The 14,669-nt window shown below is 36.1% G+C and overlaps 1 protein-coding gene across 1 annotated transcript in view; it reads right to left on the reverse strand.

Moving 5' to 3' along the window:
• Positions 1-14,669, reverse strand: part of upf1 (UPF1 RNA helicase and ATPase) — a 31,928-nt gene that overhangs the window by 7,409 nt on the left and 9,850 nt on the right. Inside the window, exons 7-21 of the mRNA XM_084119334.1 lie at positions 12,812-12,899; positions 12,458-12,556; positions 11,760-11,868; positions 10,553-10,712; positions 8,778-8,896; positions 6,394-6,558; positions 5,337-5,451; positions 4,530-4,673; positions 3,739-3,952; positions 2,953-3,070; positions 2,514-2,670; positions 1,641-1,783; positions 1,377-1,551; positions 599-680; positions 89-250 (exon numbers count right to left, since the gene is read on the reverse strand). Coding sequence (XP_083975460.1) covers positions 89-250; positions 599-680; positions 1,377-1,551; positions 1,641-1,783; positions 2,514-2,670; positions 2,953-3,070; positions 3,739-3,952; positions 4,530-4,673; positions 5,337-5,451; positions 6,394-6,558; positions 8,778-8,896; positions 10,553-10,712; positions 11,760-11,868; positions 12,458-12,556; positions 12,812-12,899 — 2,050 coding nt within the window. The remainder of the gene's footprint in view (positions 1-88; positions 251-598; positions 681-1,376; positions 1,552-1,640; positions 1,784-2,513; positions 2,671-2,952; positions 3,071-3,738; positions 3,953-4,529; positions 4,674-5,336; positions 5,452-6,393; positions 6,559-8,777; positions 8,897-10,552; positions 10,713-11,759; positions 11,869-12,457; positions 12,557-12,811; positions 12,900-14,669) is intronic.

A 14,669-nucleotide genomic window follows, 5' to 3' on the forward strand; every position in this document is an offset into this window, starting at 1 on the left:
GAACAAAAAAAGTCCACTTATAATGTTAGTCAATGTTTCCTGCTCAAAAACAGTTGTAATTCAGTGTTTCTGGGGTGTTTTCTCTCACCTGCAGCGGGTCCGTTCACCTGGCCCAGGTACCCGGGCGGAGGCATGGGCGGCATGACAAGATTGAATGGGATGGGAATGTTCATAGAACCCATAGGGTTCGGTCCGGTCCCGATCATGCCAACCTGATCATGGGTCTGGAAGTACATATTAGATGGACGACCTGTAAAAGACAGACAATGTGTGACAAATTACATTTCACAAAATAAACATTTCAAAAGCAGGTTCATCATTAAAACAGAATAACACATCATCTGGCTGATGCTTAAAGGAACACGCTGACTTTTTGGGACTTTAGCTTCCACATTACAATTTACAGTGATCTGTTATCAGAGGTAACAGATAAATAAGTAATTTATTTCAGAAATGTACATATACAAAATCACAGTTAGCTAAAAATGTATTCATTTAAACAATGTAATAATTTAAGGCAGAAACAATGAGCTCATTGAAGAAATGAGTTTGTTAACAAATGATTATGACAATATTAAGCTTATGATCGTATTCTCACCAGTGTTGCTGCGGTCATACACAGATCCAGGAATCATGGCCTCTCTCGCATCATACATGGCAGTACTCATGAAACGTGCTCCCTGAAACACACAATTCCACTATTAGGAGGAGGATTTTGCTACTTATGTGTGTTTTGGTTCTTCCTTTGAAATGTATTGGTCACTTTGGGAGTGATCATGTAAAAATTAGATGTTACAGATGCATTTAAAGTCCCCCTGTGTTGAAAATCCAGCTTTTAATGTTGTTTATGTGTCTATGTGGTGTTTTTAATCTGCTTTAAGACAAAGCATGTGTAAATTCATAAGTCGACACCATTGCTGAGTATTTTCTCCTTAAAACTGCAGTGAACCAAAGACAGTCTCAAAAACACGCTTTGAAATCGCTGGTGTTTCTGACGTCACAAACTACCTTGTAACCAATCAGATCAACGTGTGATCGTCAACCAGTGGATCTCTGAGCTGAGTGAGTGAGTGGAGGCGGGGCTCATTTGCATATTCATAGAACCGCGTATACTAAATGAGGCAAGGGTGTCGAGTTACATTCAAGATATTATAAGCCATGAAGATTTTTTTTTCCAAGGAAATATGTAATTTTGGTGATCAAACATGAGTTTAAGGGATAAAATGACTGACAACAGGGGGACTTAAAGCACTTAAAATGCTTATTTCACGCTGCATTATGCAATTGCTTATTATTAAAATGAAACTGTAATTAACCAGCATGTCATAAACGTAAAAGACTTTGAGCCTTGATCTTGATATGTCGTCTATACTCACAGGGTTGATGGTGTTGACCAGCTTGCGTGGTTTGCTGAACTGCATGAGACTCTCTCTCAGGTTGTTGAGCGGACCCTCCACCAGAACCTTCTGCTCCTTGTAGTAGTTCAGCAGGTGGTTCCACAAAGGCTGCTTGGACAGAGCCTTAGGATTGCCCACAATGATCACGCCATATCTGTGTACACACACACACAAAATTGTGCATATTATCAAAGCAATTCTCCTACATTATTTATACACACATTTTCCATCTGCTGTTGTTACCTGGCTCTGGTTAGCGCCACATTGAGACGACGTGGGTCGTTCAGGAAGCCGATGCCCTGGTGCTCATTAGCTCTCACACAAGACAGGATGATGAAGTCCTTCTCTCTGCCCTGGAACGCATCTACACTGGCGATCTCCACCTCCTGTAGACACACAGAGGTCAATACATCACATCACCGTGTGCCAAACAGACACTAATCCACAGCCCTGTGTCTCTATCTAATCATCTTTAAGCAAATGCAAGGAAATGGTCTTTTCTTCTCACCCTAATTTTTGACAAAGTCTAAATGTAAGAATCGGGGTCCACATTCACATAATTCTTCTGAAGAAGTAAAGTTATATCCAGTAATTCTTGAAAAATTCTCAAATATTTGGTAACACTTTACTCTACTGAGCCTTTATATATAATGCATTATAAAAAGGTATGCATTATGTACATTATAATGCATTATATTTTTAAATTAAAATGCATTATAATATTCACAGATTCCTTGTTACATCTGAAATTGGTTGTTTTTAAAATGCATTATACTTTCTAAAGGTGTATTATAACTGTAGTTGCAATTATTCATAAGACCATGCAATGCATTGTAAGATGCAATACGAGGCATAATGCATTTTTTAATATGCGCAATATATATAAAGGCTTTAAGTAAAGTGTTGCTGATTATTGGTAAGAATTTAAATTATAAGTTTTTTAAAGAACATTCTTAAGAAGTTTTTTGGGAATACAAATTATTTATAAAGTTATTAAGTCAGAAAATAAGAAGGAAATAGTAGTTTAGATTTTTATTCTCAAAACTAGATTTGGGTTCAACAGCTTGGGCTGAAATGCATCTGCAAGCATGTTTAAAAGCGGTTTTGCCTCTGTACCTGGTAGAGTTTGGTGTGCAGCGAGCCGCTGAACTGCATGTACTGCACCAGGTAAGAGCGCTGGCCCTCGTACGGCGTGATAATGCCGATCTGGTCAGGTTTGGCTCCGGCCTTCAGCAGACGGGTGGTGATCTTCTCCACATTAGCAGCTTCAGTCCTGAAAACAGAGACATGATTCTATCAGACCGGCCCTGTGAATGAGCTTTATCTAATGCTGGTAATGAGCGTTTATGAATGAGCTTATGAATTTTACTGTTATTCCAATAGTCACAAATAACCAGACTTCATTTTACCAGTGACAAAACTTCCAGAAAAGGCATAAAGTCTTGCCATTTTGAGAAAGCTCAAAAAACATTAAAACAAACATTTTTGTGTGCAATGTGCATCAGATATTTGTGGTGCATGTCTTTTGAGAATGGGATATCAAATGCAAACGTACCTGTTGAGATAGGAGGTGCCAGAGCTTGCAATCTCCTCCTGACCCTGAGTCACGTAGAAAAACATGGGCTTATCCGGCTGAGGCCACTGGAAGTCAAAGCCTTTCTTGATGCGATCCGCTGAAGAGCAACAGATCATTATTAATGTGGCGGCAAATACTTTGTTTCAATATATACTACCGGTCAATAAATACAATTTAAAATAACTTCTATTTTAATATATTTTAAAATGTAATTTATTGAAGCTGAATTTTTGACATTAATATTTTTTTAAATGTATTTGTTTAATATTAATGTTACAAAACGATTTGAAAAAAATTACAAAATATTCTATTTAAAAAAAAACGCTGTTCTTTTGAACTTTATATTCATCAAAGAATCCTTAAAAAAAATATTTAAAAAACATGTTTCCACAAAAATATTAAGCAGGAAAACTAGTTTTCAACATTGATAATAATTGAGCACCAAATCAGTATATTAGAATGATTTCTGGAAGATCTTGTAACAGTGAAGCCTGGAGAAGTGATGCTTTGCATCACAGGAATAAATTACATTTTAAAATACATTACAATAGCAAACAATTTTATTTTGTAATAATATTTCACAATATTATTGTGATCTAATAAATGCACTTTTGGTGCACATAAGAGACTTCTATCAAAACATACATTTAAAAAAAAAATCTTAAATGTGACCCATAGTGTACAACAAAACAAATCTATCTATACTGACCAGATCGAACTTATTGCAACCGTGCGAGAACTATATGCAAAGCGAAAATAACGTACCGGCGGTGACCCCGTTCTGCAGAGAACCCTCATAGAAGATATTTGAAGGGAAAGCGCTGAGTGCCGGATGCATGCGGTACTGCACCTGCAGACGGATGGGTCTGATGCCCAGAACCACCAGCCTCTCAAACAGAGACTGAGAAAGACCTGCTTTAGCCGCCTTCTTGCACATGACCACAGGACCCAGCTGACAGTGGTCACCCACCAGAATCAGCTGTCAGAGAGAGAGCACAGGACAGTTACAACTAGAGAAAATATACAAGAGTATACATGTACATGCATGAATATACATGCATTTCAAGTACCGTATTTTCCGGGATATAATAAAAAAATAATAATAATGTAATCTCTGAAACCTGCTGAATTTATATTCCAAAGCGACTAACACAATGAAATTAATGTTAAGCATGCAAAGTGCACACACATATTTATATAAAAGTTTAATTGTCCACTTTTAATCCCTATAATCCCATCCTTTAATGTGGTACAGTGGAAAAACACTGTATATGAGATCATTAATGATCTTCCAACAAGTCAACTGTTGGCAAATTAAAAATGACTGGTCTGTGCATTTGTACAGAAATGTTTTATCTTATAGATTTCAGTTTTTATCTCTCCACACATTTAACTTTAACACAGTTTGAGCTTGATAGGCAAAGTAAGGCACATCAAGTTTATTTGCATAGCGCGTTTCTTACATGCTGTGGATTAAGGGGGAACTAAAAAGCATGTTTATAATGTTATGAATTTTTTTTATTTCCTGATATTTTTAATTCTTTCCTGAACATTACCTGTTTGGCCCCGAGCACCACGGGCACCATGCACTCGGGCTCCGTGGCCTGGGTGCTTTCATCGATGAGAATGGAGCGGAACTGCATCTTTGCCAGGCGAGGGTCACCCGCACCCACACATGTGCAACAGATCACATCTGCGTTCTGAGAAAGAAGAGAGAATGAGATGTTTGCAGGCCTCTATCAGGGGGTTGGCATGATGGATCATGTCATGTAAGGGGTGTAACAGGACACGCTTTCATACCGAAACATTTCGGTACGGGTTTTCCGGTTTCAGCACGCATGTGTACGGAATGAAAGCAGCATTGTTTTAACAACTGCATGTGCTGAACTTTTGCAAACGCATCTGACATTATCCACGTTGTCCTAAACATATACATTCTTGCTTGCGTGGTTTATTACGCACTTCAAACCAACTCAAACAAATAAAGTGGCATGCCAGATATGCATGCTATTTTTAATGCATTCGTTTTCCTCGACACATAACTTATATCTTACGGTTGTATCCCTAATTTGTAAATGTTAGAAAGTCATGCAAGTATTTACATTTTGCCAAAGGGCTTGGCCTGACAGTCTCTGCACAAAAGAATGGAAGCTCAATAACTGCATAAAATGCAGTATGAAGAGTGTCGCGTAATATTTTAAATACTTTTAAAAAATGGGAAAAAAAGGCTGTTTTATGTTGTGTTTTTCCCTCCAAACCAAACCGTGACTTCAAAACCGACATACATGAAACGCTTAATTTCGCTATGAAATATTCCAGCATTTGGTGTCTATCTGTGTTTTAAAGTGAAGTCAGAAGGGTACCATGAGCAGCTCTCTCTCTGCGGTTCGTTTGAGAGCTCGGTAACGCTTCTCATCAGACGACGACAGCTCGCCAGTTTCGTCCTTCAGCTGCTGCAGTTTCTGCAACTCTGGCATGCTGTAGAAATGACAGGCAAACATTAGATTCAGATTCAGATTATTTAATTTAATACCATGTCAGCACTCAAAGCTATTTTCATGGCAAAAATACAATTACAAAAATACAAATATCATATAAAAAATAAATAAAAATAAACACAGCAAGTCATATTATATAAGATTTTTTAAATTAACACATGATAAAAAATCCAAAACCTTTTCAGGCATAATCTCATTAAATATGTCCTTAAGTGAAGTAACTTCATAAAAGAGCATTCTGCTTGTAATAAGTCCAGGACAATCCAATAAAATATGTTTAACAGATAAGGGAATTTTACAAAACATGCATAGAGTTGGATCTTCACCCTTAAGCAAAAAAGCATGGGTCAAACTTGTGTGACCCATACGACATCTAGTGTAGACAACTTGATCAAGTCTAGTTTTAAAATTGATAAAAAGTCTGTTTGTAATTTCCGGATTAGTTCCATACAATTTATTATTCTTGTACATATTCCACTCTTCTTGCCACTTATTTAAAATATATCGATTAATAATCGGTCTCATATCTGAAGGAGGAATTTGACATTCATTAACTTCCTGATTAAGAGCGTCCTTAGCAGCTGCATCAGCTCGTTCATTTCCTGAAAGTCCAACATGTCCTGGAACCCAGCAAAAGATAATACTGAAGAACTGATTTAGTAGATAATCCACTTTTGTTAAGATGCAGTCCACTAAAGGATGATCAGTTTTTAAAGTCAGGCAAACATTAATCCTCACATTGTCTAACATCTACATATGCAGCACTCAAAAACTGAAAAGGTCATTGCTGGGTTAAGGGTTGTAGATTTTGAGAAACACTAAATCTGAGCAATAATAATGGTAATGCCAGCCTTAAACCACTTACAGCACAAAGAAATAAAAGGTCTAATAGTGCTTTTTTTTTAAACATAAATGTCTGTACCTGTCCATGTTGCGGATCTGATTGTGCAGAGCCAGGAAAGACACCGGTGAGTCGATGGCCTCACGACTCTTAGCGCACAGACGGACCACCTTCAGCCCCGTCTGATGGATCTTCTCTGTTAGCTGGTCCACGGCGATGTTACTCGGAGCACAAACCAGCACGGGACTAAATAAATTAAAAAAAATTAAAAAAAGAGTTGAAATCAGATATGCATTTATTGGTAACACTTTACAATAAGGTTAATTAGTTAACATTAGTTAGTGTATTTACTTACATGAACTAGCAATGAGCAATACATTTGTTACAGTATTTATTAATCTTTGTTAATGTTAGTTAATAAAAATACAGCCGTTCATTGTTTGTTCATGTTAGTTAACTAATGTTAACAAATACAACCTTTGATTTTAATGAGGTATTAGTAAATGTTGAAATTAATATTAACTAAGATTAATGAATGCTGAAGTATTGCTCATTCTTAGTTCATGTTAACTAAGAGTAGTTCATATTGTAAAGTGTTACCAAATTATATAATATGACATCTCTAGTAGACAATTTCATCTGTGCGCTAAGATTCTGATTTAATAAGAGCATGAACCTGAAATAAAACCATAATCGTGATATGACTTAGAGTGGCTTGAGCCGCTTTGGAACGCAATATGGATCAACCATCTTCCCAAACTTGTAATGAGAAGCGTTTATCAACAAAAGACAAGCTTTAAAGGCTCCCTGTGGACTTCCATCAAAATAAAGGTTTGATGGTTTAATGTTTAAAAATTAAGAAACTGAGATACTTGAAATATTATTATTGTAATTTTAAAGTAATGCAAAAAAAAAAAAGGATAATATTTTTCTTAAATAGCCAATGTTGTTATTTTAAAGTGAAATAATGCTAAAGTAATATTTCATGTTTATTTATTTATTAATAATAAGAATAATAATACTAATACTTTACAATAAGGTTCCATTTATTAACATTAGTTAACTTGAAAATTAAAAAACACTAAAGCATTTATTAAAGACACACTGTAGCCAAAAATTGTATCCCTTAAAACTCATCTTTGATCACCAACATTGCATAATTAAAAAATAATTCCTGGGCAAATATTAAAATAGCTATAATGTAACTCCACACCCTTGCCTCATTAGCCCCGCCTCCACTCACTCACACCAGCTCAGAGATTCACTTGCTTAACTTTACTGTAGTAATGAAGTCAAGCGGAAATACTGGTTTCGTTCAACCATAAATGTCTGAACCAGAAACTGATTCGGAAGAAGTGGAAGAGCGAGTTATACAGGCTCGTCTACAAGTCGATGTATCAGAATGGTAATGCATTTTATACTGCGTTACACAAACCATGTTCCCGTTCACTATCTGAGACTCAACATCCTTAGAAATGCTTTGAACGTCAGTGCAGAAAGGCATATAGTTCATCATAATATACATCATATACATAATTCATCTGCTATACTGTTAAATGTACCCGATTTTTCATATCAACAGAGAATTTACCGGTATAACTTGAAACTCCCCTGCTTCACAGCAGTTAATAACATGCGAAAGCCCGCCCGCATGTTTATGTAAATCGGTTATAACATATTTGTGACGTAAAGAACAAGGGCGATTTCAAAGCGTGTTTTTGAGACTGTCTTTGGTTCACTGCAGTTTTAAGGAGAAAATACTCAGCAATGGAGTCGACTTATGAATTTACACATGGTTTGACTTAAAGCATATTAAAAACACCACATAGACACATAAACAACATTAAAAGCTGGATTTTCCCCACAGGGGGACTTTAATATGCGTTAATGTTAATTTCAACATTTACTAATATATTATTAAAATCAGAATTTGTCTGTTAATATTATTTATTGGACCAGAGCTAACATAAATAATGTACAGTTGTATTTTCATAATATAATGTTAATAAATACAGTAACAAATGTATTATTGTTAGTTAACGCATTAAATAACATTAACTAATGAGACCTTATTGAAAAGTGCTAACGATAAAAATAATGAGGTAACATTTTACAATGAGGTTCATTAGTTAAACTAACATGAACTACCCATAAGCAATCCAGTTGTTACTGTATTTGTTGATCTTTAACGTTAGTTAATAAAAATACATCATTGCTAGTTCATGTTAGTTCACAGTGCATTAACTAATGTTAACAAGATTTTAATAAAGTGTTAACAATAATTATAAGGAAATAATTCATATTTAAAATCACAACCTCAATTTTTAGCAGAAAAATCTCAAATAGATTATTTCCAGCCCTAGTATTATCCAAATTAACTCCCATTTCATGTGGAAATTGTATAACACACTGGAAATACACGGTGGCATTTATGTCTACCAGTACCATGAGAGGACGTGTCTTACCCGTTGCCTTGTCTGGCCAGATGGTAGACAATAGTGGCGGAGGTGACGGTCTTGCCGGTCCCTGGAGGGCCCTGGATCAGACTGAGGGGTCGCTGCAGGACCGTCTTCACAGCATAAACCTAGATTGTGCCAGTGAATGAGTTTCAGAAGTCAAGTCAAGTCACCTTCATTTATATAGCGCTTTTAACAATATAGATCTTTCAAAGCAGCTTTACAGTGATAATAGGAAATTAAAGTAACAGAGATTGTTTTGGCTTTACAGCAGCTCTAGAATGAAGTTATTGTCCAGATAAAGTTAGTTTTGATTGTTTCACTTCCGTTGCGAAGATCATTAGTTATTAACTTAGGTATTAAAAACGCTCAGCGCCTCGTTAGGCTCATGGCGTTTAAGAAACGCGGCGCTACCATTGAAAACAATTGGAAAAATTCGCCAGCCGCGTGAAAAACGCTTTGATGGACACACAGCCTAAACGGTGACGGCGTGCACATGCATATTACGTGTTTAGTCTATAGGTATGTGAATTTTAATATATATATAGTAGGGCTGGGTAAAAAATATCGATTTCTCGATTTTAATCGATTCTCATTTTTACGAACCGATATCGATTCTTAAATCCCAAGAATCGATTAGTCATCCTGTTTTCAGTTTATGAATGAATGTAACATTGATGCGCGCATCCTATCCAATAAATCACAATAATCTTTGTGCTTTGTTATTATTGATATGAAACGAAGTCTCAGATTTCAAATTACGTCCATTTTCTTACGAAATTCAAAAACATAATTACCGTTTTGGCGCTGTGGCGTGAGATCGCTCTGGCTCAGCTCTAGAGCAGCAGCAGCGCGGAGCGCACATTCCCTCTCTTCCGCCTTAATAATATCAGTTACAGCGCAAAATAAACATGAATGAGCGTCTGAAAGTGTGTTAAAAGATAGAGTACAACTTATCGAAGTCCGTATCATGTCACATGGAATCGCTCAATCAGTGTTTCAACCGTGGAAAGACGCAAGTAAACAAATGTCATGTAACGTCACATAACCATGACCATAAACTCGTTAGTCAGCTAGAAAAATTAACTCTAGAGAGGAGCATTTTGTTAAATATATGCACCATATTACATATTCATTATAATTTTTTATGTTCTTCAATATTTAATGCATGTTTGAATAAATCTGGAAAGTTTATGACAGCCACCATTTAAATTTTTATATAATTTCATATAACTTTATTATTATAAAAATAAATAAAAATGTATTTTAAGTGTTTGTATACAAATCAGTTAATTTTTACCTTCAATATTATAGTAGGCTAATGAAGCCTATAGGCTACAACTGACTCCCATAGTTTACAATAATAGTTAAGAGATTTGTTTTCCTTGAGAAAATTTGCAATGTATTGTACCTGATATCCAAAATAATCGATATTGAATCGAATCGAATCGTAATCGAAATCGAATCGAAATGTGAACTTTGTGTCAATACACACATATATATATATGTGCGCAGGCACGTGGTCTTTCTTTACAAATTGACCTCACTAAATTACTTGTCTGGCCTGCATAATACAGAATTTTTTGTTATTTTTTGATAATTTTGATAATGTTTTATCTGTACAGAGGTAAAGGGAAGGAGGCCTTCACAGGGGAGAGACTAGCTGACACTTCAGGGCTGCATTGCAGACCGTCTTCACAGCATAAGCTACATTGTGCCAAAACAACTGGAGTTTCAGAAGCTTGTAGTCAAAGGGCTGAATGAGGTGAAGGGGAGCTCTGTACCTGCGAGTGGTTGAGGTCTGGCAGGCCCTGCGCAGTGAAGCGTTTGGGAAGCTGGCATTTGATGATAACATCCTCCACCTCATGACCCAGCAGCTTGTGGTAGATGTAGCCAGACACAGAGGTCTCATCCACAGCAAACGTCTTCAGGGCGCTCTGCATTCTGCATGACATGATAAACAAAAAGCTCAACTTCACGTCCACTAGGTTCACAGATCATTAGACCACTTCAAGTAATAGTTTTCAACTATTGTAGTTTTCAAGTTTCCCCACATACAATTACAAATAATCAGGACTGAAGGCATCAAGCTTAAAAAAAATAAAAATAGATACACAAGATCTATAAAAGTATCATACAAGGAGCAATCACTTTTGGACAGAAAGCTTGAGTCTTCATTTATTGTAATCGCATGCCAGGGTTATTATAGTATTATAAAACACTGAGTGTACTTGATATTAAGTAATTAAATGCCAAAGTAAAAAGATACGTTTTTAACTTTCTTTAAAAAATGCTGAGTGTACTAGATATTAGGGAAGCTAGTACACTCAGTATTTTAAAAAAGTTAAAAATGTATCTTTTTACTTCGGCATTGAATTACTTACTCTGAATTATGCTTATAATAAATCGTCTCCTATGTTTTAGCCTTTTCTATTAGATGTGTTGTAGCTGATTACTTTTATATTTGTCCTTCATATTTGTGTTGCATTTAATTTTTATTGAATGTGATGTTGCTGTTGATATGGCTATATAATTTTTATGTAAAGCACTTTGAACTGCATTTTACGCCTAAAAAGTGCTATATAAATAAATTTGATTATTATTATGTTATTAATTATAGTTAACTAAACTCAAACAAAAATAAAATAAGAAAGAAATAAAAACTTGATGTACTAAAGTAACAAATAAAATTACTAAACTTAGACACATTTTTTAAAAATTAAACTGACTTTAACTATAAAACGAAAATTAAAAATGGAAAATATAAAAAATTAAAACTAATTAAAAATATAAATTAAAATTAAAGTAATATCTCAATGACACTAAAATAACTCTGTTGCGTGGATAAAACCAGTTCATTCTTCATAATGCCATAAAAGAAAAAACATTCCGGTTTGGATCGACATGCAGGCAGCAAATATGCACCGTATAAATGCAACAAAACGATTTAATGGACTGGTGAAAGTATTAAAACGTGATAGTGGGACTAACCGGTCAAAAGATGTCGACTTCCAGACGAAGTCCACCTGGAAGTTGTGCGGCACCTCCACAGGTGCACCTGCACTGCTGCGAAGCTCGATGGCAATCTCATCTCCATAATCTGACAGAATCTCGGTTAAGGAATCAACCGTATGATACTTTTGTACTTGTAAACCAAAAGTGTGATTTTTTTGCTGATATAAAGGGTTAGGTGTTTGCAAAACTGTCACGATGTCAGCATGTTGTGAGAATTTTGCTATGCAGCTGTTAGAATTTACTGAGTGGTTTCAATTATGCTGCTATGAAATATACTTTATTGTCCCTGAAATGTGTAATGGACTCCATAGCCAGCGTTTCACCAAAAAAATTACACCCTATGCAGTTGATAGGGTGCTCTGGGTGGTGGCTTATCAAATCATTAATCCTAAGTTAATGATTTGAGGCTTTCCTGTAGCTCAAACAGTAGAGCGGTGGTGCTTGCAACGCCACGGTCATGGGTTTGATTCCCAGGTGAAAGCCAGAACTGATAAGAATGTAAATGTGTTCCTTGAAATGCAATGTAAGTCGCTTTGAATAAAAGCGTCTGCCATAAATGTAAATATAAGTATGAGCAATGTGTGCCTAAGGACATTTTCAAAACACAATAGAAGTTGATAATAATAGTTGTCATTGTGCAGCAGCCAGTTGGATAATCATTGTTGAAAGGATGCTGTCCGGGACTTTGATGACGTGTCCGATTCCTTTCCAGAGAGGAGCCAAGTCTCCTTTATAGCGCAGACAGATCTCGTCTCCTTGCATCAGTCGCATGTCTGATGAAAATCACCACCACAGAGAAAACACTGTCAGATAAACCACATCTTCTGGATTTATGTTCTAATAACGATAATAGAGCTATATATCCATCACATACACACTACAGCAACACAAACACACATGCACGCGCACACACACTCGGGCAGACATGTCCGTGCACACATCGATGAGGGATGCATGGGACACGGTGTTAGGGATGGGATGGATATGAACCACTGGTAGACACAGAAGATGTTGAAAGTGAATATTACCACCTGAATCCGTCTTGGGCAGAGTGAAATAAGCTATCCGCTTTTTATTCAGTCCCAAATCCCACCTCACAGTTATATTGTCTTGAGTCTGCAGTAAAAAGACAGGAGACAAGCAAAGAGAAAACATTAGCAGCAGAATATTTTTCAACACATTTTAAATACGTTTAAACACATATGATTTATTCCACTTATAAACAACCTCTCTTTACCAGAAAGAAAAGAAACTCATGTACAAGGAAAGATCACCCAAAAACATCTGAACGTCCATCTATCGCTTTTTTCTTGCAAAAAAAGTGCAATATTCTTGCTCCAGAAATAAAAATCCCATCCATTTTCTCAACATCATTTTTTTTTGGCAATAATGTGCAATAACGCAATGATGTACAACATTTCAAGACATACATATGAACTTGGATGTAAAGAGATGATATATGCTTCTGCACAAGCCACCAATTAGAGCTGCACGATTAATCGTTAAAAGATTCTGTGTCTATTAAACAAACTTTGACAAAATCACACTGGAATATTCAGATCTGCATTGGCAGAAACAGCTTCACAAACCACATTTTTCAACCACACAGTTTCATTATTTCTCTATTGCAAATATTCAAATCATCACAGAAGAAGATAAAAATTGATTAAAAAAAACAGTGATGTCTACGGTAGCGATCACGATAGAGTAAATCACCTTTTAAAAGCAACCCGGCACTTCAAATAATGATTGCATCGATTACACTGAGTAGGTTACACCAGTAGGTGGCGGCAAGTGACTGTTAGAAATGTATTTGTCATTGAATCATTCATTCAAGAGATTTGTTTAAAAACACTGAATCATCCAGTAATAAAACAAGTAAAACAAATAGTATATGAGGGAGTCATTGAATCATTCATTCAACCCTTTTTTTTTATAATTCATTTAATTAACCACTTTTAAATAGTCTGCAGCAAATAACATTGTCAGAAACTCAAGTAAATGTTATTTTGTTTAGTTGTCCGTTCAGAATCGCGATGTCTATTTTAAACTAAAGAAAAATCGCGATTCACAGTTCATCCAGAATCGTGCAGCTCTACCACAAATCAGTGTGATTTCAGCTTAATTTTTTATAAATAAAATCATGTATACTGAATTAATACTAATACTTAACAGAAATCATCCAAACACTGTCGTCACCGCTATCACAGAAACGGAAATCATGAGCCGCTTTTCCACCGTCGGGCCAACCGTTCTTGTTGCTTAAGCGTTGCGTTCCGTGCCGATCCGGCCCAGCTGGTACGGATATGGTTTCGTTTTCAACTGTGGGGCTGATATTGGAGCTCTTTGGAATGTAATACAAATGCGTCAGTCATTGCCTTGTTAACGCAAGAGTTTACAGACCGTACGAGACGTAAATATCGATTACGTTATGGAGGATGTACTATTCAAGTACATTAAAGTTATTAATTTTATCAACTAGTTTTATTTTATTATAAACTATAGGGCTGGGACAATAAATTGATGCATTGTGAATCGAGAAATGATTCTGGATCGATTCCAATTTTTTCCGAACGCATCGCGATTCTCTCTTGAATCGATTCTGAGCTTATTTTTTAACAGCAGATGGCACTGCGTGCTTTGGAAACAGCCGTAATCTGCTGGCTTCCAGTTCCTTACACACACACTTGACCCTTCTATAAAATAATCATTCATAAAGTTCAAAAAGGTTGAAGCGAATTACAAGGGTGTTTGCAGTAGGCTGTATATGATCTCACGTCATAAAAGCATTCTGAGGTGCAAGTATATTCTCAGACTCAACCGAACGCACGAGCGCTCTTCTTCGTGAGCATTTGAGCATGCCGTTAAAAACTAGCCTAGAGCGCC

The sequence above is a fragment of the Abramis brama genome (assembly GCF_963993115.1).
Source record: "Abramis brama genome assembly, chromosome: 7".
NCBI classification, from domain to species: Eukaryota; Metazoa; Chordata; class Actinopteri; order Cypriniformes; family Leuciscidae; genus Abramis; species Abramis brama.